At 44.9% G+C, this 26,342-nt stretch overlaps 1 protein-coding gene across 3 annotated transcripts in view; it reads left to right on the top strand.

The window, feature by feature from the left end:
• PAK5 (p21 (RAC1) activated kinase 5) overlaps positions 1-26,342 on the top strand; it is a 186,955-nt gene that overhangs the window by 65,182 nt on the left and 95,431 nt on the right. Inside the window, exon 1 of one of the 3 annotated variants that reach the window (XM_054024293.1) lies at positions 10,216-10,292. The exons of the other annotated variants lie outside the window; for them this stretch is intronic. Coding sequence (XP_053880268.1) covers positions 10,250-10,292 — 43 coding nt within the window. The 5' untranslated portion in view covers positions 10,216-10,249. Of the gene's footprint in view, positions 1-10,215; positions 10,293-26,342 lie in introns of those variants that run through there. 3 annotated transcript variants of the gene reach the window in all.

The following is a 26,342-nucleotide window of genomic DNA, read 5'->3' as shown; positions in this document are numbered from 1 at the left end:
CCTGAGTGCAGAGTGTCAGATGGGCAGAATTATTTAAGGTGGTTTATGATATGGGTTGCTCAGGACACAAAACTCATCTCTATTAAGAAAACAGATTGGAGAGGCCAGAAATGAAAATGGGACTGTTTACATCACTACTCTCAGAATGACTTTTTTTCCCCCCTAAGTTTTCATCGAACACTTAGGTTTACATGCATGTGGGGAATGTGCGTTTGCAGGGGATGAGCGGGGTTTGCTTTTGAAATCTGTTTGCAGTGGCAAGCATTTCCTACAGGCAATATAAAGTTTGTGAAAGCTGTTAGATTGACAGCCGCGGAGATATTAATTTTAGATTTGTCAACAAAGGGCCTGATTTGTGCTGAGGTAAGTGAAAGGAGAATCAATCCCTAGATGTCTAAATATCAGGGCCAGGTACTCAGTTGTCTATATGATAGATTTCCTATCCAGGTAAAAAGAAAGGAAGCCAGATCAACTTCCCTTTAGAAATCACAGGGTGGGCTTTCAGTGAATAAGATATACAGAATCAGGCTCAGCAACAGAAAAATTTGAGGTACCCCAAATATGATCTGGGTGGGACCACCTCTGTGGGTGATGGAGTAGTTCAGTCTCCCTGACCATTCAGTGCTTGGCTTCTATTGAGACTGCCAACAATTTGTCTGAGACCATTAATTCACTTCAGGTAGGCCACTAAATATCCATCAGATAATGACTTTTGGTCCCTTCAAACTTGGACTTGATTCAAAACAGTGACCTAGAGGAGAAATGATTTGTACTCATTACCAATCGACTGAGCCCTCCAGTCTCACTAGGAGCAAGACATTTTTTAAAATCCCTAATTTTTACAGGGTCTCATCACTAACCTAATTCTACAGCCTTTCTGCCTACGGAACCTCTGTTCACTCTGAGAGTTATACGCACCGATGGGCTGCAGGATCTAACTTCCCAGCACCATAGATCTGATCTGATCTGATCATGTGTCATCCTCACATAGCACGTGTGCATGGCTAACCTAACATCTCATGCATGTTATGTGAAAGATTGATCCCACTTTGCCAACGATACCAGTCTGCATCACCCATTTGTACATTTTTCAGACAAACACCTTCACGCTCTCAGCTATGCCTGCGCTCATGCCTGGGGTGAGTGCCCCGTAGTCATTTGCAAAGCCACCTTCCTCGCCTTCAAACCCCTCTTTCAAATCCCTTAAAACTCTCCTGTGTCCTGATACCTACAAAAAGCATGACAATGGTGTGGCAGCTGCTGTGTTGTGACCACTGCTTTCCATACTGACTAGTATTGTTTCATTGTTAATGATTTGCTCTTTGCTGCGGGAGCTGAGTGGCATGCTCAGCTGTCAAAACTTCCTGGAGCTTTGAAAGAGGAGGAGCGCATGTCGGTGTAGCAAAATGCAGAGCAGCCGAGTTCAAAACAGTGAGCAGAGTGGTCACGGCGGGCATTGTGGGATACTGGGGGAGGCCAGTTATGGCAATATAATGAACGGCAGTGTCTACATTGATGCTTTGTCGCTTTAAGTTTGCCACAGAAAGCCCTAGGCCTCTCGTCGAGGTGGTTTTATTTTGTCACTGAAACTGAAGAGTTTTGTCGCCAAAAGTGGCATTGCAGTGTGTATACCTTCACTGTTTCGTCGCAAAAAGCTGCCTTTTGGAGACAAAATTCTGCAGTGTATACAAGGCCTTATGCTCCCTCTGTCTATTTGTTGTATCTGTTGTGTCTTGCCTTATACTTAGACTTTAAACTCTTCAGGGCAGGGACTGTTTTTTGTTCTGTGTTTGTACGCAAGACTCTGGCCCCCAGGACTGGGGCAGTACAAATAAATAAAAATAACGACTGCAGGATTGTTAATTAAATCATGCTTATTTTTTAATCACCAACATGGCAAATATCATTTCACAGTAATTAATTTCAAATTTTATAACATTAAGGCAGGTCAAATTTGAGACCTAAATAAAATGGTTTTGGTTTCACTAAATGCGATTTGAGATTGCAATGTTTTAATAATGATGGAATTATCAGAAGCTCAGAACTGATTCATTAAATTGTCTTTCATCTTTTTGGACATCTTTAATATTTAATATTTTTCTCTATAGCAATTTACATGCACTGGCGTATTTTCCTTTCTTAAATTGCAGTTTGATCTCAACAGTCTCTGGCTGACCTAATGAGACTGTTTTAAATTATTCACTTTAATATGGAAAAACGACATGCAGATAAATATTTGTACCATCAAGAATTCCAACACTGTTATTGTGAGACATGATGTGCCAAATCCTGGATCCGCCAGAAATGATGAGCGTTGTGCAATGCAAAGATACGCACATGAACATTTAGCAATGCTACTCTCTATCCTGCTGACCACTGGCTGGCTCAAGTATGCAGTGGGGCAACAGTAACGTGGTTGGCCAACAATGGCCCCTGTTTGCTTGAGTTTGGAGGCAAGGATGAGATGCAAAGCGGTTCATCCCACCTCCCTCTCTCATTTTATGCATGAAGGAGAGTCCATACACCCGGACATGCTCTGGGCTCAATCTTCAGCTTGGGAGTGGACAGCGAAGGCAGAGTAACCAGATGCCTATCATGGGCTAATCATCATTTACCTCAAGCACAGCTCAAAGCTCTCCAGCCTGCCTGCTGAACTGGTGGATGGAATATGAAGGTCTGCTCCTGGGACTTACAGAGTCAGTGAGTTTGCAGCCCTCTCTTAGGGGCATGTCTACACAGCAGCTGGGAGGTGTCATTCCCAGCTTGGGTGGATGTGCACATGCTAGATATTCTCGAGCTAGAGTCTACAAATATCCATGTGGCCACAGTGGCATGGGAGGCAGCTTGGGCTAGCTGCCCAAGTATGTACCCATGGGTTGGGTGGGATTGTACTTGGGCAGCTAGCCAAGTCGCTGCCCATCCCACTGCAGCATGTTTAGCATGCTAGCTTGAGCAGAGCTAGCACATGGATGTCTCTGTCAGCTGGGAATTACACCACCCAGCTGCCGTGTAGACATATCCTCTGAAAGGGCTCCCTAACCACCCGCGGGAGCAGTCTAGCAGTGGGATACTGCCACTCCTCTCTTTGGGCAGGTATTTTCATGAAAATTAGGTCGTGTCTCCTAACTTCTCTGGAGTAGGACCCGGCAACCTATGCTGGGAGAACTTCACTCATTTGTGACTATTCTTTGTGTACAATTAGTTCTGTAAAGAGTGTCCAGGCACAGAAGTGCCTAGCTAACAGAAATAATAATGATAAAGGCACAAGCCTGGGGAGCAGAGGGAGGCAAGTTAGGAGTGTGTCTTTGCTGAGCACATTTAGCGCAATGCGGAAACCTCCTGCATTCCTTCTACCATGCTGCACCAGCCTGTGCAGGACCCGCGGCAATCAAGACTACCAGGCACGTTTTGATGCTATAGCAATCACCACACCAAATTCATGTGACTAGTTCAGCCACCATTTCCTTGTGAATGAAATCAAAAACATTTTGGGAGGAGGGATAGCTCAGTGGTTTGAGCATTGGCCTGCTAAACCCAGGGTTGTGAGTTCAATCCTTGAGGGGGCAAAAATCTGTCTGGGGATTGGTCCTGCTTTGAGCAGCGGGTTGGACTAGATGATCTCCTGAGGTCCCTTCCAACCCTGACATTCTATGATATTCTCACTGTGGAGAACTCAAGTGGTTGCTTTTCTGCTTTGTTTACACTAACCGTTACAATAATCAGATGATTAATGAGAATCTTCATCCCAACATCATCTTAATGAGAATGCGCAGAAAAACAAAGATCTAGCACTGGTGATTAAACAAACCGGTTTGCTGTATATTTCATGAACTTGAACAATTGAATTTGACTGTCCAGGGATGAAATGCGAAGTAACTCCCTGCTCTCCATGTGTCAGTATATAATGCCTGCATCTGTAGCTTTCACTCTATGCATCTGAAGAAGTGAGGTTTTTACCCATGAAAGCTTATGCCCAAATAAATCTCTTAGTCTTTAAGGTGCCACCACACTCCTTGTTGTTTTTGTAGATACAGACTAACATGGCTACCCCCTGATACTTGATACATTTTCCTCTGTGGGATTTTGCAACAGTAACCTAGGGCATGGGTTTATCATTATAATTTTCAAATGCAAAATACAGAATAGAGGTACAGATGAGCATTAATTAATGAATATCCGTTATTTTAACCTCAAGCTTTAGGACCTAGTCTCAAACCCACGGAAGTCAATAGGAGTCTTTCCATTTACTTCAGTGAGCTTTAAATCATCGTTACCATCATCTGCTGTCCTGCAGGAGAAGAATTAAAATATCCAGAAAGAAAGTGAATACAGCATTAAAAATCAGAACAAATGTCTATTGTAACAATGAACTGAACCTTCTTACTATCTTTCCTAGTATGTGAAGTTTCTTTCGCCTGAAGATATTGGGGGTGCTCTGTCACCTACCAGCCCACCTCACTTCTATAATACCTCTGCAGCAGAGTTAAGGAACCCACCACCTCTGAAAGGTCACCAGTTCGTTTGCAGCTTCCTCTCTGTCTCTGTATACTAGCAATAGTTCCCTATCAGTCTAATGCTGCAGCAACTGCACTTAGATTTCCATTCTGGTATGTTACTGCCGCTGGCGGACTGGCTCCTGTGATTAAAACAATTCCAGTTCCCCTGTGCCAGACTGGTGCTGCACCTGGGGCTAGAAAGGCCTATCAGAGGCGTGATTGGGATAGGCTGGGCCTAAGGAAGAGGGATCACAGAGGAGGGGAGATAAAGCCTCTGGTGGGTGCCTAGGAACGTTGTCCTAGATGAGCAATAAACTTTGCTGTGACTGGGAAGACACAAGAAGCAGGATTACCAGAGGCCCCCACGAAGGGAGACTGTGAAACCCTAGGACCAAAGGTGAGCTGAGGGACTGTGGGTGGCTGGTTGGTTGGTTGTTTTTCATGTTGTCCTGCGTTTAGACAATACACCTATTTAAAGGAGACCGGGTGAGGTAGTGTATGCCTGTCAGGCGGGAAATTGTGCTGCCATGTCACCTGCTTCTGGAATTAGCGCTACGTGGAGAACTACTAATTAGCCTTAGCGCTACTTGGATTTTTTGCTAGCTGCTTAGTCCTTTTATTCCTCAGAACTTCTGGTTTATACCAGCTAGTCCTGGTGACTGGCTGCTTTCTTATTCATCACATTTTTATTCTTTAGAACACTTTATTCTGACACCTCAATCTCTTCTGGTACCTCATCTCTATTACCAGACAGGAGTAGATCTGATATTGCTAACATTGTTTATAGTGAAGACTGATATAAAGACATTAGATTTTTCAGCATTGTTATTTTCCTTAATTGCTCTGTTTACCTCCTGGCTGTCCTCTAGATCAATCTATTTTCTCAGGCTGCTATTTATGCTTAATTACTTGTCACTTTGTTTTCATACCTCCAGCTATTTACTCTTCAAGTTTGTCCCAGCCCTTCTAACTCCATTCTGACATGTGGCTTGCTGAAACTTACGCTCCAATCTTAGTGAGGCCACTTAAAAAAAAAAAAAAAAAAAAGGCTAAATTCTGATTAATCATCTGGCTTGGAAAAACCTCTTGAGCTTCGTCATTGAGCCATGTTGGTTTTCTTTTTGCCGTCCATCACTATGCCTCAGTGGGTCACAGCTGAGAATACCAGATTCAGGACAAAACCCTGAGAAACAGGGTAGACACACCCCAAACTGGTAGTTATTGCATCATTCGATATACCAAGTCAGTAACAAAAGTGAACTTCTGTCTCATCAGGAAGTCTTAAATGCAGTCTCCTTAGGCATTCCACACTCCAACTGTTGGCTCACCACCCAGACACTAGAATTTATGATGAGTGGCTATTGAAAACCAATTTAATCAAACAAAGGGTTCTTCTGATCTCAAGAGATGTATTGAGCTGGCTATGTGGCTAATAACTCAGACCTTACCCAATAATCATGCGGTTGTCAATCCTTTAGTACAGTGGTCCTCAACCATTTTTGTCCGGCGGACGCCAGACAACGAGCCACGGAGAATCTCGGCAGTGGACTAGCATTCGCCAAAATGCTGCCGACAAATGGCTACGTCAATAGGCGTCACCGCCAAAATGCCGCCAACAAGCAGCGTCATCCAGAGGCGTCGCCGCCGAAATGCTGCCTCTGGATGACACTGCTTCTCGGTGGCATTTCAGTGGATGCTCGTCCGCCGGCCAGTACGCGGGCGCACATAGATACCCTGCCCGGTGCCATGACACCCACGGGCACCGCGTTCGGGACCCCTGCTTTAGTAGCTAAAATCTAAAGGTTTATTCACAAGGAAAAGAAGAGAGTCAAAATAGTTAATAGATCATATACATATAATCATTGCAAAGTTCTCATCTCAGGTTTGTAACAGTGATGGAATACACTACTGGCTTGCAAAATCTCTGGTAACTTCAAAAAGATTGGAAGGTCCATAGATTAGAACGGGGGTGGCCAACCTGTGGCTCCGGAGCCACATGCGGCTCTTCAGAAGTTAATATGCGGCTCCTTGTACAGGCACCAACTCCGGGGCTGGAGCTACAGGTGCCAAATTTCCAATGTGCCGGGAGATGTTCCCTGCTCAACCCCTGGCTCTGCCACAGGCCCTGCCCCCACTCCATCTCTTCCCATCCCCTCCCCTGAGCCTGCCGTGCCCTCGCTCTTCCCCCCCTCCCCCGCTTCCTGCATGCCATGAAACAGCTGATCGGGAGATGTGGGGAGGGAGAGGAAGGCGCTGATCGGCGGGGCTGCTGGTGGGTGGGAGGTGCTGGGAGCGGGAGGAGGGAAGCTGATGGGGGGCTGCTGATGTATTACTGTGGCTCTTCGGCAATGTACATTGGTAAATTCTGGCTCCTTCTCAGGCTCAGGTTGGCCACCCCTGGATTAGAACGTTCCTTTTTAGTTGCAGAGAATCAGAGCAGGAAGGAGGCAACATGGAGATGATTCATGGGGCTTCTGTATTCTTTGCCAGGTGCTTGAAATTTTACTGTCCCAAAACAAAGTCCACAGCACAGTTTTGGGGGAAATTACTGGCACAAGAGGCAGTCCAAAGTGTAGCGGGGTGGTTACCCCGCTCCTGCCCTGAAGGGCTTAAAACAACCCTGGGAGAGGGCTGTGGCAGGGAAAGCAGCTAATAGGCTAATTGGGGAAGCAGCTGCAGCTGGACCACGCCCCAGTCAGGCCTCAGCTGGCCCTATATAAGAGGCTGGGAGCCAGAAGCTCAGTAGACTCCCTCTAGCTTCTGAGAGGGAGGGACCTGAGCAGAGTACCTGAGTGGAGCAGGGCTGGGGAAAGGCCAGAGGGGCTGGGGAGCTCCAGGCTGGCAATTCCCCAGGCTGCAGGGCCTTGTCCAAGACCCCCTTAGAGGTGCTGGGTTGCAGAGAAAGGCAGCAGATCCAAACCCAACCTTGCCTGTGATGAGTGACTTATACTGCAGTCTGCCCCAGGGCGTGCGGGCTAGTTGGTGACTGGCAGTAGCCTACGACTGAGGTGAGGTGGGGATAGTGGATGGGGGCTCCCTGGGGAGGGGAGACCCTGAGAGAAAGGGGTTACTGCAAAGGGGCAGCACCCCAGATAATGGGGCACTGGGTTTGGGAGGGACACGGGGGTCCAAGCACCAGCAGGACACTGGCCTGCAGAGGGTGCTCTGGAGGCTGGATGAGCTAATTCCCAGAGCGACCAGTGGGAGGCGCTGCGGTGGTGAGTCCCAACCCTGTCACACAAGGTCACAAGGGCACGTCACATGCCCTTACATGGCTTGCTGACTCACAGGGGCAGCCATTACCCATATTCTGGCTGGGAGGTCCACAGGAAGACTTGCTGAGAGTGTGTGTGGCGGGTGGGGTTATGGCCAGGGTGACCGTATGTCCCATTTTGGCCAGGACAGTCCCTTTTTTAAACCCTGTTCCAGACATTCTGACTTTTTTTGGCAAAACTGGGCATTTGTCCCATTTGCTCTTGCCAGCTGATGATCAGTTTTGCCCCCCAAAATGGGGTGCGCCGCCTGTGATACATGCATATAAACAGGATAATCATACTTAGCAAATCATAACTTTTCCATTGACACCTTACGTGATCTACTTTTGTACACATTTTGTTGCAATTGTCTAACAAGTGGTATCATTGATATAAAGGTCATATTTCAATCATACAGCATCAGACCTTGTTTCCCCCTTTTGTTCGGTGGTATGGCTGCTGTCTGTGACCGTTTCCTTAAATAGTATCCATGCCAAGTCTAACAATTTAAATGTCTTTATTATTGACTTTAGCACCTCTTTATCTAGCTTCTTCTTTTCTTAAATCCTTCTCTCTAAAAATTAGTGATCATGGTAGGTTTTTAAACCTTTCATTTCCCCCAGGGTGTTGAACTTTAATTATGTTAAGTAATCTATGCAGTTGAACTTTATTATATAACATTAATTATAACTTCTTTAATATAGACTATTAGGTTTTCATTTTCCACTGTTAGGTATAACCTACACTAGGTATCAAGTATCAGAGGGGTAGCCGTGTTAGTCTGGATCTGTAAAAAGTGACAGAGTCCTTTGGCACATTATAGACTAATAGAAGTATTGAAGCATAAGCTAGGTAGATCTGCCAATCCTTTCAAAAGCTAGAAAGATAATTGGTGTTTCATTAAAGTAAATATTATTAGGGTTTGATCCAGATCTTACTGATCAATAGCATAACTTCCAGTATGAGCAAAATGGAGCTGGTAAGCCAAGTTTTCAAAAGTGGCCTCTCATTTTGCCTGCCTCACTTCGAGGGCACGAAATGTAAGATGCAGGCCTGGTGTTCATCGATGCTGCACTGCCACACTTCCTGATTGTCTAGTCTGGGAGCTGGAGGTGTTCGACGCATCTGAAAATCAAGCCAGGGGTATTGAAAGTTGAGCACTGGCACCCATCATTGCTGTAACCCTTCAGCTGATTTTGTGAGGTCTGGTAAATATTCGTGTTTTGTGTAAGGTTTGTGGGGTCAGACTTGTGGAGAGGATTTTTTTAAGCTCTAGAATTAAGTCAGATACAGCTTTGGTGAGGCAATAAATTTATTTAGAGTAAATCTGTTTTCTGCTTGTCTGTGCTGATTGCCACCCAGCTCTGCCATTTGTCATGGCTGAGATCTTCTGTGAAGAAGCCAGAAGGAGTGCCGCAGAGTTTCTTTTTATAGACTGCCTTTGAAATCAAGCCTTCGTCTCCTCTTTCTCCTTCTAATGTTAGCTAAGTGTTGGAATAAATACACAGCCTGCTACGGCTCTTAAGGAGCTCTGCAATGTTTTGCCGTATTAATGTTGGGAAATAGTCTGTAAACAGTTCTAAGTATTCCCAGCAAAGTGATCTCTGTATATAGTTAATATTGTTAGCAGTTGCACTGTCAGGCAGCCAGACAAAACTAGGATAAAATATGATGTGCTCTCAGCAGGGAAATAACCTGCTTCGTTTTGTCCACTGAGGCTTGCTCCTCTGTTCTGATTGAATTATGATACTATAAATGAAGGGTTACTGCCTCATGCTGCTGCTGTGCAATTCTTATAAATTTCATAGGAGACTGGGGATGGGGAAGAGTGTCAACCTAACCAGTCCTAACTCTTTCTCCCTGGACCCCTATGAGTCATCATACTGTAAATGGTAGTCAAGTCCTACCTCTAGAGAGAGAAGGTGCGTGAGGTAATATCTTTTATTGGACCAGTTTCTGTTGGTGAGTGACAAGCGCTCTCCAGTGGCATCATTGATGTATACACAGGGCTCTGAAGCTGTGACCCGAAGAAGAGCTCCGTGTAGCTTAGAAGCTTGCCTCTCTCATCAGCAGAAGTTGGTTCAATAAAAGATATTACCTCGCACCCCCACCTCTCTTCTCTCTAATATCCTGGAACCAACTGGCTACACTAACACTGCATACGTCCGTCCTACTTCTGTAAGCCAGCTGACCACAATAAGAGTTCAACCATCTATTGCAGCTCACTGCCGAGTGCTAAGTGGAAAAGACAGTTGCTTATTTTGTCCACTCCATAGCTGCTGGAGTGTGCAGTTTTTGTATGAATGTTCATTGGGAGTTACCAGACCCTGCATGAGCACAGCCAGCAGAGAAAATAAAAAGGGGTTTTATGTGTCAGATTAATGTTGGTTTCTGAGCACGAAGCAATACTTGCAGAGGACCTCTCTGGCTTTACTAAATTGAAACAAGATGAATTCATCTTCCTTATTTAAAACACTGTGAAAACTTGCTTATACTGTCATGAAACTAGGCTTTTTAACTTTAACTGTTCATCACATTCATGGTAAGTGCCAAAACCTGAAAATATTATACTTCTAATTTTAAATAAAGCATGGGGTGCATGATGTTTAACTGATATAAATTCGGGCGGGGGGGGGCAGGGGTAAGGAATATTTCTATGCAAATTGCATCAAGTTTGCTAAACCTGTCTTAAGGAAGGTCTAAATTGCATGAGCCTTCTAAAGCAGTTGAAAACTGCAGTCTTTTTTTTCCCAGGGGGAGACTTTAGTGTTGATTAAGAATGTTTCATGTATTAGAAAACCTAATCCAACTCCTGGATTATTTTTTTAAAAGAATTAAACTGGTATGATAGTTCAAAAGGAGATCTTCTCTGCCATAACCTACAAGAGTGCAGAACAAAACAGCAGCAGAGCTCCGAATGTGAATTCTAGCAAGAAGTTTGTGTACTGAGTGTTTATGGTGTGGTAAAATGCTATATGGAGAATTTTGTTTAATCTTTTAAGCTTTAAATGATTATCCAGACATTAAACTAAGACTGGAATGCTGCTTCCTGTACCCTTTCTCCTCCCTGTCCTGAAACTGCGTGTGAAAGAGAAAATATTTGACATAAATATTTGACTGGTCTAGGAAATCGGGTTTATTGGATTTTTAACGAAGGGACACAATATCATAAGCCCTGTAGTTTGGCTGACTCTTCTTAGTTGACTCAGAAGTTCTGTTGTATAGTTTGTGTACGTGGCACTCTGTCAATCACTATGGTCCTGTAATGCCATAGCTGTCAATGTATTGTTATATGTCAAAACTCTCTTTAACTTCATAAGTCCTATAAAATCTATGCAAATAGACAAGCTACAGTATGAACAAGAGTCTTCAGTTGCAGTAGTAAAATATTCCTGTTCAGAACGACTGCTGTCTCTTCCTTAGGTAAAGACCTGGCTTATGTATTGGCACCACTGCGCATGGGAGTTACATTGCAGCCACCTAACTGTGTGTCCTTGGGCTGCATTGGATCCGCCTTTAGCTTAAGTGGTAGCAACCTTCGCTTTTGAAGCACAAAGATCTGAGTATCAGAGGGGTAGCCGTGTTAGTCTGAATCTGTAAAAAGCAACAGGGGGTCCTGTGGCACTTTTGAGACTAACAGAAGTATTGGGAGCATAAGCTTTCGTGGGTAAGAACCTCACTTCTTGCATCTTGCATCTGAAGAAGTGAGGTTCTTACCCACGAAAGCTTATGCTCCCAATACTTCTGTTAGTCTCAAAGGTGCCACAGAAAGATCTGAGAACTCTCCTGGCCGCTGTCATGAAATTGAGCGGTCCTGGCATGCAGCATAGTGACTACCATGAACTCCTAGTTGGCCATGAATTTGACACAATTGTCCTAATGTATTCACAAGTAATAGTTTATTACTGGACTGGAGTAAAACAGTTCCTTTTAATAGCTGCTTTTTTAAAAAAACAAATGAGACTTGCTCGTATCTGGGGCTCCGTTTCTTCGTTTTATCTCTGGATCACTTATCCACAAATAGCATAGTGGTAGAGTTTTGCTCAGATGAGTATTGAATTACAAAATTTAAGATGTGCAGTGACTAGTTCTAATGCCTTAGATATAGAAGAGTCTATGAACTCTACTCATGTATATCAGCAAGTGCTGCCGTTTCCCTGCTACTTCCAAGAGGGAAACTGAGTGTCTTGTGGCTCAGTCTGAGCGACACTCCCATAATACATGGGTGGTGGTGGGGGAATCCATGTATCTTGACTTCATAAGCAAAGCACAGTGGATATGTTCAAAAAGCTCAATTTAGCTAATTTTTGACCTAAAGTTGTTTTTCTTTTAAAAAATGCAGCTCCATGAAAACTGAAATGTTGTATAAACAGTTTAGTTTCAATGAAATCTTGTGCGTGTGTGAGGGGGAGGCGGATATGAAGACAAAACGCCTTTTTTCATTGATCATGTTTTAGTAACATCTAAATTTCAACTCAACTGCCTGGTTCAAAATTGATTTTCAGAAATCAAGCTGGATTTTTCAACCAGCTCTGTCCAGTATATGGAGCCAAAACCTGTAGAAATTATGTTGTGGAAGCTGCATAGTGGTTCATATCATGCGTTTGCCTGTTACAGATGGTCAACAGGCTACATGTAAATTTACAGTAAGAATTCTGAGACTTCTCTGATGAGCTGTCAGCACAGATGATCCCGGCATGCCCCAAACATTCTGCCATTGTTATACTCTGATCATCAAGACATAAGGCCCCTAAGAGGAAAATACTTCAGTTTTATCTAGGATGCATTGGCTTTATAGGCAGTATGAAGTATTGCAGATTTCCCAAACTCCACCCATTGCACCAGTTTCCTCCCAGTTTGTTCTTTCATGGCTATGAAGCTATTTAGCTTTGCATCACAACTCAAAAATGTTACTCTCTGGCACCCTGCCGTGTCACACTAGTGCTGGAGATTGTCAAGTATATTGAAGCATCAGAACTAACTATCCTTTACACCAGGGGTCGGCAACCTCTGGCACGTGGCTCGCCAGGGTAAGGACCCTGGCGGGCTGGGCCAGTTTGTTTACCTGCCGCATCCGCAGGTTCGGCCGATTGTGGCTCCCACTGCCTGCAGTTCACTGCTCCAGGCCAATGGGGGAAGCAGCGCGGGCCGAAGGACGTGCTGGCTGCCGCTTCCCGCAGCCCCCATTGGCCTGGAGCAGCAAACCACGGCCAGTGGGAGCCGCGATCAGCCGAACCTGTGGGCGCGGCAGGTAAACAAACTGGAGCAGTATGGGTGAATTTTTATACCCAGAATAGGGGGCAGATTAATAATGGGAAGCAAATGTCGAATGTTTCAAGCGGCTGTGAGGAGGTTTATGCTAGAGGGACTTGCCCATGTTGCCTTTTTCTTCCCCTTGCATTAAATCAGATGACACAATCTGTAACTCTTTAGTTTACCTCACATGTGAACACAGTGAACTGCCACTTCACATTTCAGGTAATCATGGTGAATTTGTATTAGCACGTTGAGGAGCTGCAGTGTATGAATTATAAATGATGCATGAATACACAAAAATGTTTCTAAATCAATACGTCACCTCTAGAAAAATGAGTGCCATGGAAATGCACATCTGGCTGAGTTTATCACAGTAGAAAATATTTTCAGAGCATAGGAATTCTGATTTAAGCTAACTTTATTTTTCATGCTTTAAAGCAGTTCTACCAATAGTAATTTGCAAATATTTAAAATACACAGAATCCAGGAGAAAGAACAAGAAAAAGATAACGAATTGTCCAGGTAAATAGAATCTGAATCAAGCCACTGTTGATCTCCAATAAGGAAATCAAGCCTTGATCCTGCAAACACTTAACTTTAAGCATGTGACTACCTCATTAACTTCTTTAAGCACATGTTTGCAGGATCAGGGCTTAGTTCATCTCCACACCTGGCTGCCCCCCATTGCTCTATTGTCTGCCCTGTTATGTAGGGTTACCATATCTCATAAATAAAAAAAGAGGACCCTCCACGGGCCATGGCCCCGCCCATTTCCCCACCCCTAGCCCCGCCCCAACTCCGCCCCTTCCCCCACCCTAACTCCGCCCCCTCCTCCCTCCCACTCCCAGCCAGGGGGAAAGGGCTGCCACAGTGCTACCAGCATCACGGTTTCCCGGGCAGCCCCCAGACCCTGCGCCCCCAGCCTGCGCTTCCCCAGCGCAGCTGGTGCCTGGGAGGGGAAGCGCCCAGCCGGGGGCGCAGGGTCTGGAGGCTGCCCAGCAAACCGTGAAGCCGGTAGCGCTCGGGCTTTGGGCAGCCCCCTTGCCTCCGGACCCTGTGCCCCCAGCCGGGCACTTCCCCTCCAGGGATCCCGCGGCTCTGCGTAACTTACACTGTATAAGTTACACAGAGCCGAAGAGGAGCAGAGCCTCCGCAGCTGGAGGCTCTGCTCCTCTTAGGCTCTGTTTAAGAGCCGGGCTGCCCCAGCGCTACCGGCTTTGGGCAGCCCCCGTGCCTCCGGACCCTGCGCCGCCGGAGCCCGGGAGGGGAAGTGCCCGGCTGGGGGCGCAGGGTCCAGAGGCAAGGGGGCTGCCCGAAGCCGGTAGCTCTCAGGCAGCCCGGTTCTTAAACAGAGCCTCCAGCGGCTGGGGCTCTGTGTAACTGCTACTGTGTCAGTTACACACAGCCCCTAGGGCTGGAGGCTTTTCTCCTCTTTGGCGCTGTGTAACTGACACTGGGTCAGTTACACAGAGCCCCAGCCGCTGGAGGCTCTGTTTAAGAGCCGGGCTGCCCGAGAGCTACCGGCTTCGGGCAGCCCCGTGCCTGGAGACCCTGCGCCGCCGGAGCCCAGGAGGGGAAGTGCCCGGCTGGGGGCGCAGGGTCCGGAGGCAAGGGGCTGCCCAAAGCCGGTAGCGCTCCGGCAGCCCGGCTCTTAAACAGAGCCTCCAGCGGCCGGGGCTCTGTGAAACTGACACTGTGTCAGTTACACACAGCCCCGGCGGCTGGAGGCTCCAGTCCCCGCGGCTCTATTTAAGAGCCGGGCTGCCCGAGCGCTACCGGCTTCGGGCAGCCCCGTGCCTCCAGACCCTGCGCCCCCAGCCGGGCACTTCCCCTCCCGGGCTCCAGCGGCGCAGGGTCTCCAGGCACGGGGCTGCCCGAAGCCGGTAGCGTTCAGGCAGCCGGGCTCTTAAACAGAGCCGCCATTTTCCCGGACATGTTCCGCTTTTTGGCAATTCCCCCCGGACGGGGGTTTGACTGCCGAAAAGCCGGACATGTCCGGGAAAAAGAGGACGTATGGTAACCCTACTGTTATGATGAGTTTGAGCACCACGCTTGCAACTGCAGTAGTACCTGTGACTAGTGTGTAAAGCTCAACTAGACAGATCCCAGACTGCTGACAGTCTAATAAGAACTGAAAGTCCACACATAAACTAATCAGAAGTCACTCCAGATCAGCGGACTAGTGCAGTGGTTCTCAAAGCTGGTCCGCTACTTGTTCAGGGAAAGCCCCTGGCAGGCCGGGCCGGTTTGTTTACCTGCCGCGTCTGCAGGTTCAACCGATCGTGGTTCCCACTGGCTGCGGTTCGTCGCTCCAGGCCAATGGGGGCTGCAGGAAGCGGCGCGGGCCAAGGGATATGCTGGCTGCCACTTCCCGCCACCCCCATAGGCCTGGAGCAGCGAACCGCGGCCAGTGGGAGCTGCAATTGGCCGAACCTGTGGACGTGGGAGGTAAGCAAACCGGCCCAGCCCGCCAGGGGCTTTCCCTGAACAAGCAGCGGACTGGCTTTGAGAACTACTGGACTAGTGTATTCGGCTGTCTGTATGAACCACTGTTTAATAAACTTGCTCTTGTGTGCTGCCCTGATGGTTCAGATCTTGGGTTAACCTAAGAACTGTACTCTGCATGGATTTTACAAATAACAAAGAATTTTGGGGGAGGGATAGCTCAGTGGTTTGAGCATTGGCCTGCTAAACTCAGGGTTGTGAGTTCAATCCTTAAGGGGGCCACTTAGGGATCTGGGGCAAAATCAGTACTTGGTCCTGCTCGTGAAGGCAGGGGGCTGGACTCAATGACCTTTCAGGGTCCCTTCCAATTCTAGGAGATAGGATATCTCCATTAATTTTATTTATTTTTAATTGTCTTCAGCAACTCTATCTCTGCCGCAGAGGACTCTTCTCAGAGCTGCTCTGTGAAGTGATTTGAACATCAAACTAGTCCTAGCTGAGCTTAAAATTGGACTCCCATAGAAGATGGACAGTGATCTGGAAAAAGGGGGTAAACAGTGAGGTGGCAAAATTTGCACATACAAAATTACTCAGATAGTTGAGTCCAACCCAGACTGAAGAGTTACAAAGGGATCTCACAAAACTGGGTGACTGGGCACAAAATGGCAGATGAAATTTCATGTTGATAAATGCAAAGTAATGCACATTGGAAAACATAATCCCAACTCTACATATAAAATGATGGGGTCTAAATTAGCTGTTACCACTCAAGAAAGAGATCTTGGAATCATTGTGGATAGTTCTATGAAAACATCCATTCAATATGCAGTGGCAGTCAAAAAAGCTACAAATGTTGGGAATCATTAAGAAAGGGATAGAGAAGACAGAAAATATAATAATGCCTCTATATAAATCCATGGTACACCTATATCTTGAATATTGCGTGCAGATATGGTCACCCCATTTCAAAAAAGATATATTGGAAAAGGTTCAGAAAAGGGTAACAAAAATGATTAGGGGTATGGAACAGCTTCCATATGAGGAGAGATTAATAAGACTGGGACTTTTCAACTTGGAAAAGAGATGACTAAGCAGACGTATGATGGAGGTCTCCATCTCATAACACAAGAACTAATGAACTAATTTCACCAGATGAAATTAATAGGCAGCAGGGCTAGCAATTAAGAAATACATATTTCGATTTGCAAACTAAACATACTTGATCTGGAACTTGGTGAGACACAAGAATACTGCCATTTCCACGGACTCCGTTTTGGGAGTAGATGTTCACTTTCAAGAAAGACACTCACTACAGGCGAGTGAAACGTCTCTACTGAAAGCAACCAGCTGTGTACTGACACCGATGAATCCACACAGTGAACACCTTCCAGTAAGTGCTTTGTTTCTGATCCCCGGGAAGCCAGTTGCAGAATTAGCTTTTGTGAACAGCAAAGCCATATGTGGGGTTCTCCATGTGGGCCAGGTAGGTCCTTGTGTGGCAGAGGGCTGATGGACTATAGAGACTCAAAGGGTCTGAGGCCATGCTTCAAGGGGAGAAGTAAAGAGAGAGGACTAAATGCAAAGGAGCATAAATGACTGATGTTTTGTGACCTAGAGGAGGAACTACTTGTACTTATTGCGTGGCCAGTAAACCAGAGTCCAAGCAAGGGTGTTACTTGAACCATGTTGAATGTGAAAGCACACCTACAGGGAGCTAAGAAGGGGAAGCTGAGGGAGTAGATACATGACCTGACGGGGTAAACTAATCTTGTTCCACGTGCTACTGTCTAAGCAAAATGCTGCTGCTACTAATCTCTTCCTTGCATGTCTGTTTGATCACATCACTCCCCTTCATGAATCCCTCCATTGGCTTCTCAGCTGATATTGTATCAATTTTGGCTTCTTACCACCACCTTCAAAACTTTACATAATGTCCCTCCTTGCGTAGTCTCCCTTGCCAAGCTTTGTGCTGCCTTTGTCCCCTCTGCTTTGCTAATCCACCTCTTTGTCAGACAATTGCCTCTGTACCTTCTTCCATCCAACTTGTCGGAGATAGTGACTCCTGAGCTCGTCCTTAGTCTTAAGGATATAAAACATGGTTGGGGAGAGAACCTAACATCTGCTGTGCTGCTTGTAGTGAATCATGTTGGTAAATTATATACACATCTATTGTTGTTCCCCATTCCTTGACCTCTGTCTCTAGCTCATGAGCAGAGACTATCCAGGCCTAGCCCATGGTGGGCATTACTGCCAATAAATATTTATCTACGTTCACGCTCCTTTACACCATTCTAATTGCACAGTATCTACACCATGTTCATTTCTCACCTGTTATTGTATTGTTCTCTGAAATATCTCCTGAGCATAGCCTAGCAAACCCTTCCCCTTGGGTTAGGGGGATAAAAGGTTGGTGTCTGTTTAGTAACCCAATAGATTTATGGGTATGGTGCTAAATGATACCACTTCTAATTTTTCTGACTCACTAGGCTAGTGAGAGTAGCCATAATATGCAGAAAATTTTACCTTGAAGATCACTTAGCAGACCACTGTGTAGATAAACATAGGGCTAACAGGAAACGCATTAGTGGAAAGCAGATGGAGAGCACGGTATGTGGTTGGCATGGCCATTGTATTATGATTGTAAACCAGGAGGTGAGTTATGGTGGGACAAAAGAACAAGCATTTAAAACAATTATTTAGAAAGTCAGAGGGAATAAATATACTGAACTAAATGACTGGTAGTGACTAAGAAAGCTAAAGGGCAGTGTATTCAAATCACAGCTATACCATTAAACAATGAGGGCATGCAGACAAAATGGAGTGACATGATGATTTAAGAAATGGAAGGCTTCTGATTTGAGGAAAATAAATAGACATGGTTCCTCTATGACCATCTGCTTAGCTGTGACTGAAGAGTCCAGAGAGCTAGAACAAGCCTGGTTATATGTTCTGAACTTGTGCCAAAAATTTCCATATGGTTACCTTAATCTGTACAGAACATTGCATTAAAATAATTCAGTAATTTTATGAATCCCATACATTGATTCATCTCATCAACTCCATTCCAATTGCATTCTCATGTACATCTTTCTGAGCTGAGAGCAGCTGTGTCTCTTTGTTGCTTGCAGTTAGAAGCATTTGCTATACTTAACCAATTTTTTAATTTAAAATCTTGACTCTGTAACACATTTTAGTTCACCAAAGAACATTATGTGAGGTTTCAAATGAAAACTCCAAGTGTGTCAATGGTCTTTCATAGTGTGAAATGTATATACACATACAATGTAAGGAGAGGTGTGTTTGTGTGTGTGTTTAAAAATATATATATATATATATACTGTGACAGGGTTAGGCCAGATGGCTACAGGAGAGTAGTGAAGGTAGATACAGTAGCCTCAGATTAAGCAGGTCCCTTTTCCCTGCGTAAGATAACAGGGACTATTCCAGAACAATCAGGAACCTGCTAGAACCAGTTAAGGCAAGCAGGCTAATTAGGACACCTGGAGCCAATTAGGAAGTTACTAGAACCAACTAAGGCAGATAGGCTAATCAGGGCACCTGGTTAAAAAGAAAGACCTCCCTTCAGTTAGGGTGAGGCACGTAAGGAACTGGGAGTGAGAGGACAGGCTGCTGGAGGACTGAGGAATACAAATGCCATCAGGCATCAGGAAGAAGGTCCTGCAGTGAGGACAAAGAAGGTGCTGGGGGGAGGTCCGGGGGAAATGGGAGACAGGAAACACTGTAGACAGCTGCGATCCACAGGGCCCTGGGCTGGAACCTAGAGTAGAGGGCAGACCCGGGTTACCCCCATTCCTCAACTCCCTATTTGACACATGAGGAGTTGACCTGGACTCTGGGTCCCACCGGAGGGGAAGATCTCTGGCCTGTCCCCGACCCACTATGTGGGACAAAAGAGACTGCAGGGATTGTTCTCCTCCTTTTCCCCCATGCTGGCCAGTGATGAGGTTAGCTGAGTGAATGGCAGGTTTGAGTCAATGGCAAAAGTGGCCAAACTGAGGGCTGCCGTGAACCTCTGAGGCGAGCAAATCTGCTGGAAAGCACAGACCTACCAAGGCAGAGGAGGAACTTTGTCACTATATATATATATTAATATATATAGTGACGAATTTCCTCCTCTGCCTTTATATATATATAAACATTCAAGGTATCAGTCACTAGCAGTGGTGTAAAACAGTTTTTTTTTTGTCAGATGAGATGTCTGTTCACTTAACTGTCTGCTTGTAAATTGAGCCTTGTAAGCCAACACAATGGATGCTCATTTACATACAAAGTCAGCAAAGATGTAAAGTCAACTGGGAAGCAGCACACAGGAAAAAAAAACAAGCCCTGGGTGGTTATCCTGGCTGTGTACAAAGGCAATGAACTTTAGGGGTATAATGTATAAAGCAAAGAAAACACCCCATAATCCTGCAGCTAAGAAGCAAATGGATCTTTGTTAATGATAACTGGATCTCAGCCAACCTTGGTTGAAAACTCTGAGGAAAACTCTGGGTGAGAGAACCTTCTGGCTAAAGACATTTAATGGGTTAAGTTTAGTTTCTAGAAAATGTTATGATTGTTTTATAGGTACCCATCTGTTTCCAATATCCTTCCTCACTATCTCATGAATCTCGAGTCTTTGATAACAAACTTACTCTTGTGTTCACTATCAATATATCTCAGTGCTGTGATGTTAAGCAAAATGCTGGTCCTGAGCTGAATCTTACAAGCTGATGTGTACACTACTCCTTTCGGGACAGCAAAACGGACGGTTAAGTAGCCAGTGTCAGGGGCTGGAGCTCACAGGGGAATGCTTCACAAGGACTTGGACTGGGGCGCACCTATTGTTTAACTGCAAGGCAAAGTAAGGCCTCCAGAGGCGAGTGCTTGAGTGGCTGATGGACTGGTGGTATCAGGGAACTAACAGCTAGCTAAGAACAGACAAGACTTTTCACTGGAAAGGCAGGAGAGAACCAAGGTGATTCTCAGTCCCAGGTACCCTGAGAACCATCCTATTAACTTTAGGGAGTCCAAGGTTCTGTTAATCTTTCCTGGAAAACTGTGGATGGGTATTAAAAGCACTTACAACCTATTCAGTTGTAGGAATAGTATAATGAGACACCACCTACCTACAACCATTGGTTAAGCCAGTTTGAGAGAAACTTTTTTGAAAGCTGATCCTGCAGAGAAATGAAAATCAATTGCACTTCCCTTGAAACCCTGCCGTCTGTCAGAAAAAGCCTATATATCTTTCACACTCCCCAACAAGTCATCCTCCAGGCATTCACACTCACTTGTCTGGGAAATTCTGGTATAGCTCATCATAATATGAAACTTCCTTTCCTCTCATTTCATCACCCAGCAAAGCATGTAGCTAAGAGCACTGACTTAAAGTATCGCTGGCATCTGAGAAATCCAATGAAATGAATGGGAAAGTTCAAACCTCAGAGCTAACATTTCAAGCTCTTGGCATTTCAATCTCTCAGCAGACTCAGAAGGATTGTCTGCAGCAGTGACACTGCCTTCAGATTTTGAAGATTTTATTTGTGACCATAACAGCTTGAGACTCTCCTTAATAAAAGCTGAGACTTTGGAGAACAATTGAGGCTTGTCTGTACTACTCACTATGTTAATCCTTCAGGCCTGCTCCCCAAGGAGACCCACCCCACACTCTGGGAAATACTGGGTTAAATATCTGATGGCAAAAAAAAGAAACTGAGATGATAAATACAATGGCACGTGATCCCACATGGAAGATCTGAATTCCTTAATTCATGAAAGGTGCCATTCACTCAGCTCACATCAAGCCTGAGTAATTGGGCTCTATACAGCTAAAGTGAAGGGTGGGGAATAAGATGGCAAAATCCATCCAGCAACTCCAGGCAAGAAGTGAGACTGCAACCCATCTCCCCATCTTTATAGCTGCTGCCCTAATGAATGGGCTATGCTAGTAACAACCCCTTCACACCTCTTGCATGGTGTTGGTGCTATCCCTGTCTGCCCTACTATCTCAACCAGGTCAGGGGCCCATCATACACATCACTATACACATGTATAGCAAATGGCAGACCTTGCCCCCAAGGAGTTCAGGTGAGATCACCCAGAGAAAAAGGGAGAAGAGAAAGTGCTCAAAGGGAGGAGGAGACACTGAAAATGGGCAGAGGTCTGAGAACTAGAAGTGGGTGGTACCTTGAAAGACAAGGGGAGGACAGGATGTCAGAGGACAAAAGCAGTGGCTAGGAAGAGGCAGATGAAGTATGGTCCAGAGATGTAGCCAGTAGGGGTTTATTTCTATTGTTAAGAGTAGCTTCAGTGGAGTGATGGGGGCACAAGCCAGATGAGAGGATCCAGGATGGAGATAGGAGGAGCTTAGCACTCAGTGGCCCATTCAATGAGGTAAGAGGTGAAAGGAGATAGGGCAATAATTGGAGGGACAGGTGGTTCTGGTATCTGAGGATGCAGGGGCCTATGGTCAAGGGGTGAAGTGGAAGGATTAGAAGTAGAGACTAGGTGAGAGTTCGGTGCCTGCAAGACTGGGGAGGTGGAAAAAGTAACAGGTAGTAAGGGGAGTGGGAGATTTGTAATGTCATCTTGCTTAGGTTTTCACTGACTTCAAGCTAAAGAGAAGGGCAGGGGCTGAAGTAGTTCTTAAAGGGAGATCTAAGGTGGCAAACTGGTGGTAGAAGCCATGAAACTCAATCACCTTGGATAAATAGAGAGACTTGGGCTGGAAGATGGTAGAATGTGCAGAGTAGAACATCCACATGGCTTCTTGACTCTCTCTTGCTCCTGTGAAATAAACACAAAGAAAGCAGATACTATTATGTTCCCTTAAAAACTGAAGAGTTTAAGTTTGACTCCAACAGGGTGTCAAAGATCATTGTTTGTTTTGGGATTTTTTTCCCTGTGATCCAGTTTCTTTGTTCTAATTACCAAGCGTGCAGAGCATTCGCCTCAGCTTTCCATCGGCATCTATTAAATTTACTATCATCAAGCTAAAGAGAAAATGTCTTGTTTCCTGTAGCAGTTTAGTAGACCATTTCAAATACCGGAGTTCTGATTATTTGTATCTAATGTAACTTGGGCTCTCTAAATGAGAAAATAGCTGCTAATTGATTGCAACAAACTATTCATATGTCATATTGAATACTTCATCTCTGAATGTGCCATTATTTAACACTAAACAATTTATTCATAATTAAGGCAGACTTTATTTACAGACACTTGCTCTTTGGGCTTCCAAGTCAGAAATGTCAGTCTTAATGCTTTTTTTTTTTTAACTTTGAATTTTTACTAACAGTTCACAACAAACAGCCTGCAAGTCTGCCTTTGTTAGGGTTTACAATATGTTGAGGAAGGGATGCACATTAAAATGGATGAGACTTGATTTTCCTTTTCAAGAGTGGAGGTACTGGCAGCAAACAGAGGAAGCTGAGAACAATCATGTCATGTGATAGTTTTTACAAATGCTTATTCTCGGTGAGAATTTCTCCTCCCCAGTTTAATAGGGTGACAACTCTGCGTATGTTTAGAATGTCATGTGGCTCTAAAAATGGATTCAATATATGTAATGAGTATTTTCTGAACTTTCTTATTGTCCAATTGCATACTATCCTTACCATATAATACTTGGCACATTAAACACGTAAAAGTGCTATGCAAACACTAGTTACGTAAACCAGACGCAAAGCAGGTATTTCACTGATGGCCCTTTTCATTTAGCTAGTCTTATTACAAAAGAATAGCCACTCAGGCTTTCTCTACTAGGTTTTCTATAATTATTACAAAGTTGAAGTATGAACATCCATTTCAAATAGCCTATTACATGTATATGTGTTTAGATACATGATTACAGCAAATACTATAGAAACGGGGATTGTTTTCATTTTGAAAGCAACAAAAGGAAAGAGAAGAACACAATTCTAGATAGCTTTTTTTTTTTTCCCTCCAGAGGCTCTAGGTGAGAGCAATCAAGTCCCAGGGCCAATTCCGACTCCCACTGAAGTCCAATGAGGGTTGGATCAAGCCATTCTGAAAGCAATTGAGTCACTGGAATGACCTAGCCGATAACATTCACATCAATGCTGCTGATGAATTAGAGCCTTAGGCACTAGCAGCACACTCAGCAATGCCTCTGAAGCAGAAGTTGTTGCAGACTTTGAAGATAAGTGGCAGGGGAAGTATGAGAGACCACTGTATTACAGTAGAAACTTAACTCTGCTTTTATTGGGGCTTCATGGGTGCAAAATTTTGCCCCTGAATGTCCAGTAGATAAGAGCTTTTTTCATAATGTTACAAAGGAGGCATGGGTCAATAAATCAGTTCCTGTATAGGAAGCAAATTACCACTAGGGATCAAATACCCCCTGTTCCATTCCTTTGTAACTGTCTTATTGTCTGTGTTTTGAGTTAATATATTGAATGACTGAGTTTTAAATAACACTTTACAAAGGGTAGGTCCACTTGACAGCTACATCATAGATGGCTGATCCTACAAATTCAGACTGACTCTCCCCAAGCAGAATGAGTAACTTCCACTCACTTCAATCTGAGTTACTTCTATCCTATCCTACGTGGGAGAATTGAGCCCCTGGGCTTTACTGTGGCCTGTGATTCAGTTCCTTTCAGGCACAGACTGCAGTTAATAAACACATGGGAGGAGATTATATTACTTTGGTCTAAAGCCTTCAGCTGATGCATACTAAGGAGAAATAGTATGCTGCAGGCAATGAACTGTATTATTAGCACTACTAAAGTAGAGGTATTATAAAGTACAGCATGCTTTGCATAATCACATGAAAAACCAGGCAGGGCTCATTGCTGCTTTCATCACGAAGAAGCTGGACATCATTTAAAAGAGTACATAGATGCTGCCAGTATTGCCAAAATTAAGACAGGCTACTGGACGCCTTTAAAAGTCCAACGGGGTTGCATAGGGTGTAAGTGAAGGCAGACTCTAGCCCCATTGTAGTTGGGTTTAGTAATTTAGTGGACATTGTCAGGCTAACAGCGTGTGCTGTGCCTGTAATGAACTCTTCTGCTGAGTTATGCAGAGCTGATTACACTCAATGATCAGCGGAACATCTTTGTCAGGAAGGCCTCTGTGTTAGCTTTCCATTTCTTTAAACAGTTGGGAGCCAATTCTGCCTGAACTCGTGTGGCTATGCAAAGTCTCAAAAGCAAGGGTAGAACTGGTGTATTGTTGCATCTTAAGGGGCATGCCACAGAGTAGTGAAGATCTGTCCACGGCAAGGTAGACAATTGGCCTGCATGTGTGGAAGCGAGGGGAGGACCAAGGGCAAAGCCACTTGGTATGTGACTGTGCAGATCCACTGGCCAAAACTCCCCCGTAAGGAGCTGCAGGGGGAGCAACACTTCAGTACTAGCTGCCGAGTGACACACTAGGCAGTAATCACACAGCTGCCCTACCTATCAAGGTCATATTGGTGTTGTCTGAAACTTGTGACTTCCCCTTCCTTTTGTGAGCTGGGGTGAAGGGGAAAAGTGCCAGGAATGTTGATTGATGGAGGGTTAATGGAGCCTACACCGTGCACACTAGTTGCTTATCCCCTCCCCCAGGGACTGAATTGTGACGCCTTCACAACTGTAGATGTACAGAAATCCTAAATTAATGAGAATTTTGCCACTGCCTTCAATGGAAGCCAGACAAGACCCTCAATGGGCCTGATCCAAAATCCATTGAACTGAATGAGAAAACTCTCATGGATTTGAGTAGACTTTAGATTAGGCCCTGTCATCTCAAAACTAACTGGTAACAATTCTGCTTGTTTCTGATATGTAAACAGAGCTGAAGCTGAGTTCTGGTACCATTACTGCCCTAAAGCAATGCGGAAACTTCTTAGAATGTTATTCACAGGCCCTGGTCCAGGAAAGCAAGCACACACTGAAGTCATGGATCAGGGTCTTTTTATTCACTGAGTTTTTTGCTCAGCTTTACCACTAGCACCAAGAAAATGAGATTGAGATATAAAGATCACTTTTAAAAAAAAAGGCCTGATTATTACAGCAGCATCTAGGATCCCCATTGACAGACCAAAAAGCTACTGTGCGAAGTGCTGTACAAACACAAATCCTGCAGAACTTCATTTGCACGAGGAATCTTTTTTTTTTTTTGAGAATCCCTCCAATCCCTCGTCTTCCTGCCTCTGCAATCTAGAATGGTGGGGTTTTCTTGTTTTTGTTTGTTGGCTTTTCTCTTAAGCTAAAGTAAGAATTGTATCTATTGAATGGCTTTGTTTTATGAAAAACACTATGCTGGTGAATCAAATGTTTCCTGTTTATCAGTACACATCAACTCAAGTATCATTTGGCTGCACAGACCACTATTATACTGTTTGATTTATGCAACATTGTTGTCTGAAATTGCTGATGCTGTGCTAAATTTCCTTGTTTTGCAAGTGATGGAATAATAAGTAACCTTGTGGTGGGCGGGAGGAGAACAAGAGTTCTAGAGGGAAACAAACCAAGCACTGTTATCTGCAGCCCTGGGATTTTCATTATTTCTGAACACAGAACTGTTTCTGACAGCTTGGTACTCCTCCAGCATGCCATATGCAAAGGGCTGCTCCCTCCATGGGGCAAACAGCATGTCACACCTGTTCCCCTCTCTGTTCTCCCTCTACCCACCTCCTGCCCACAGGAGTTTAGCAGTTGGATCTGTGTAATTAGGGATTCCCTAGGCGAGCCCTAACCTCATCCCCAAAACCTCTTTCCATGCTCGTGGGAATGGAATCCCACAAGACTCTGCTCCAGTTCAGTCACCTGCTCCACTTCCATTGTCTGTCAGACCTTATGTGCCCATGGGTGGTGGAATTAATGGGATTTGCTCTTCAGATATTCCGTTTACTTGTACACATTCCCATTCTCCAACA

This window comes from Malaclemys terrapin, chromosome 3 (assembly GCF_027887155.1).
Source record: "Malaclemys terrapin pileata isolate rMalTer1 chromosome 3, rMalTer1.hap1, whole genome shotgun sequence".
NCBI classification, from domain to species: Eukaryota; Metazoa; Chordata; order Testudines; family Emydidae; genus Malaclemys; species Malaclemys terrapin.
The sequence above is the reverse complement of the archived record's forward strand: the minus strand, read 5'-3'. Positions and strand labels throughout refer to the sequence as shown.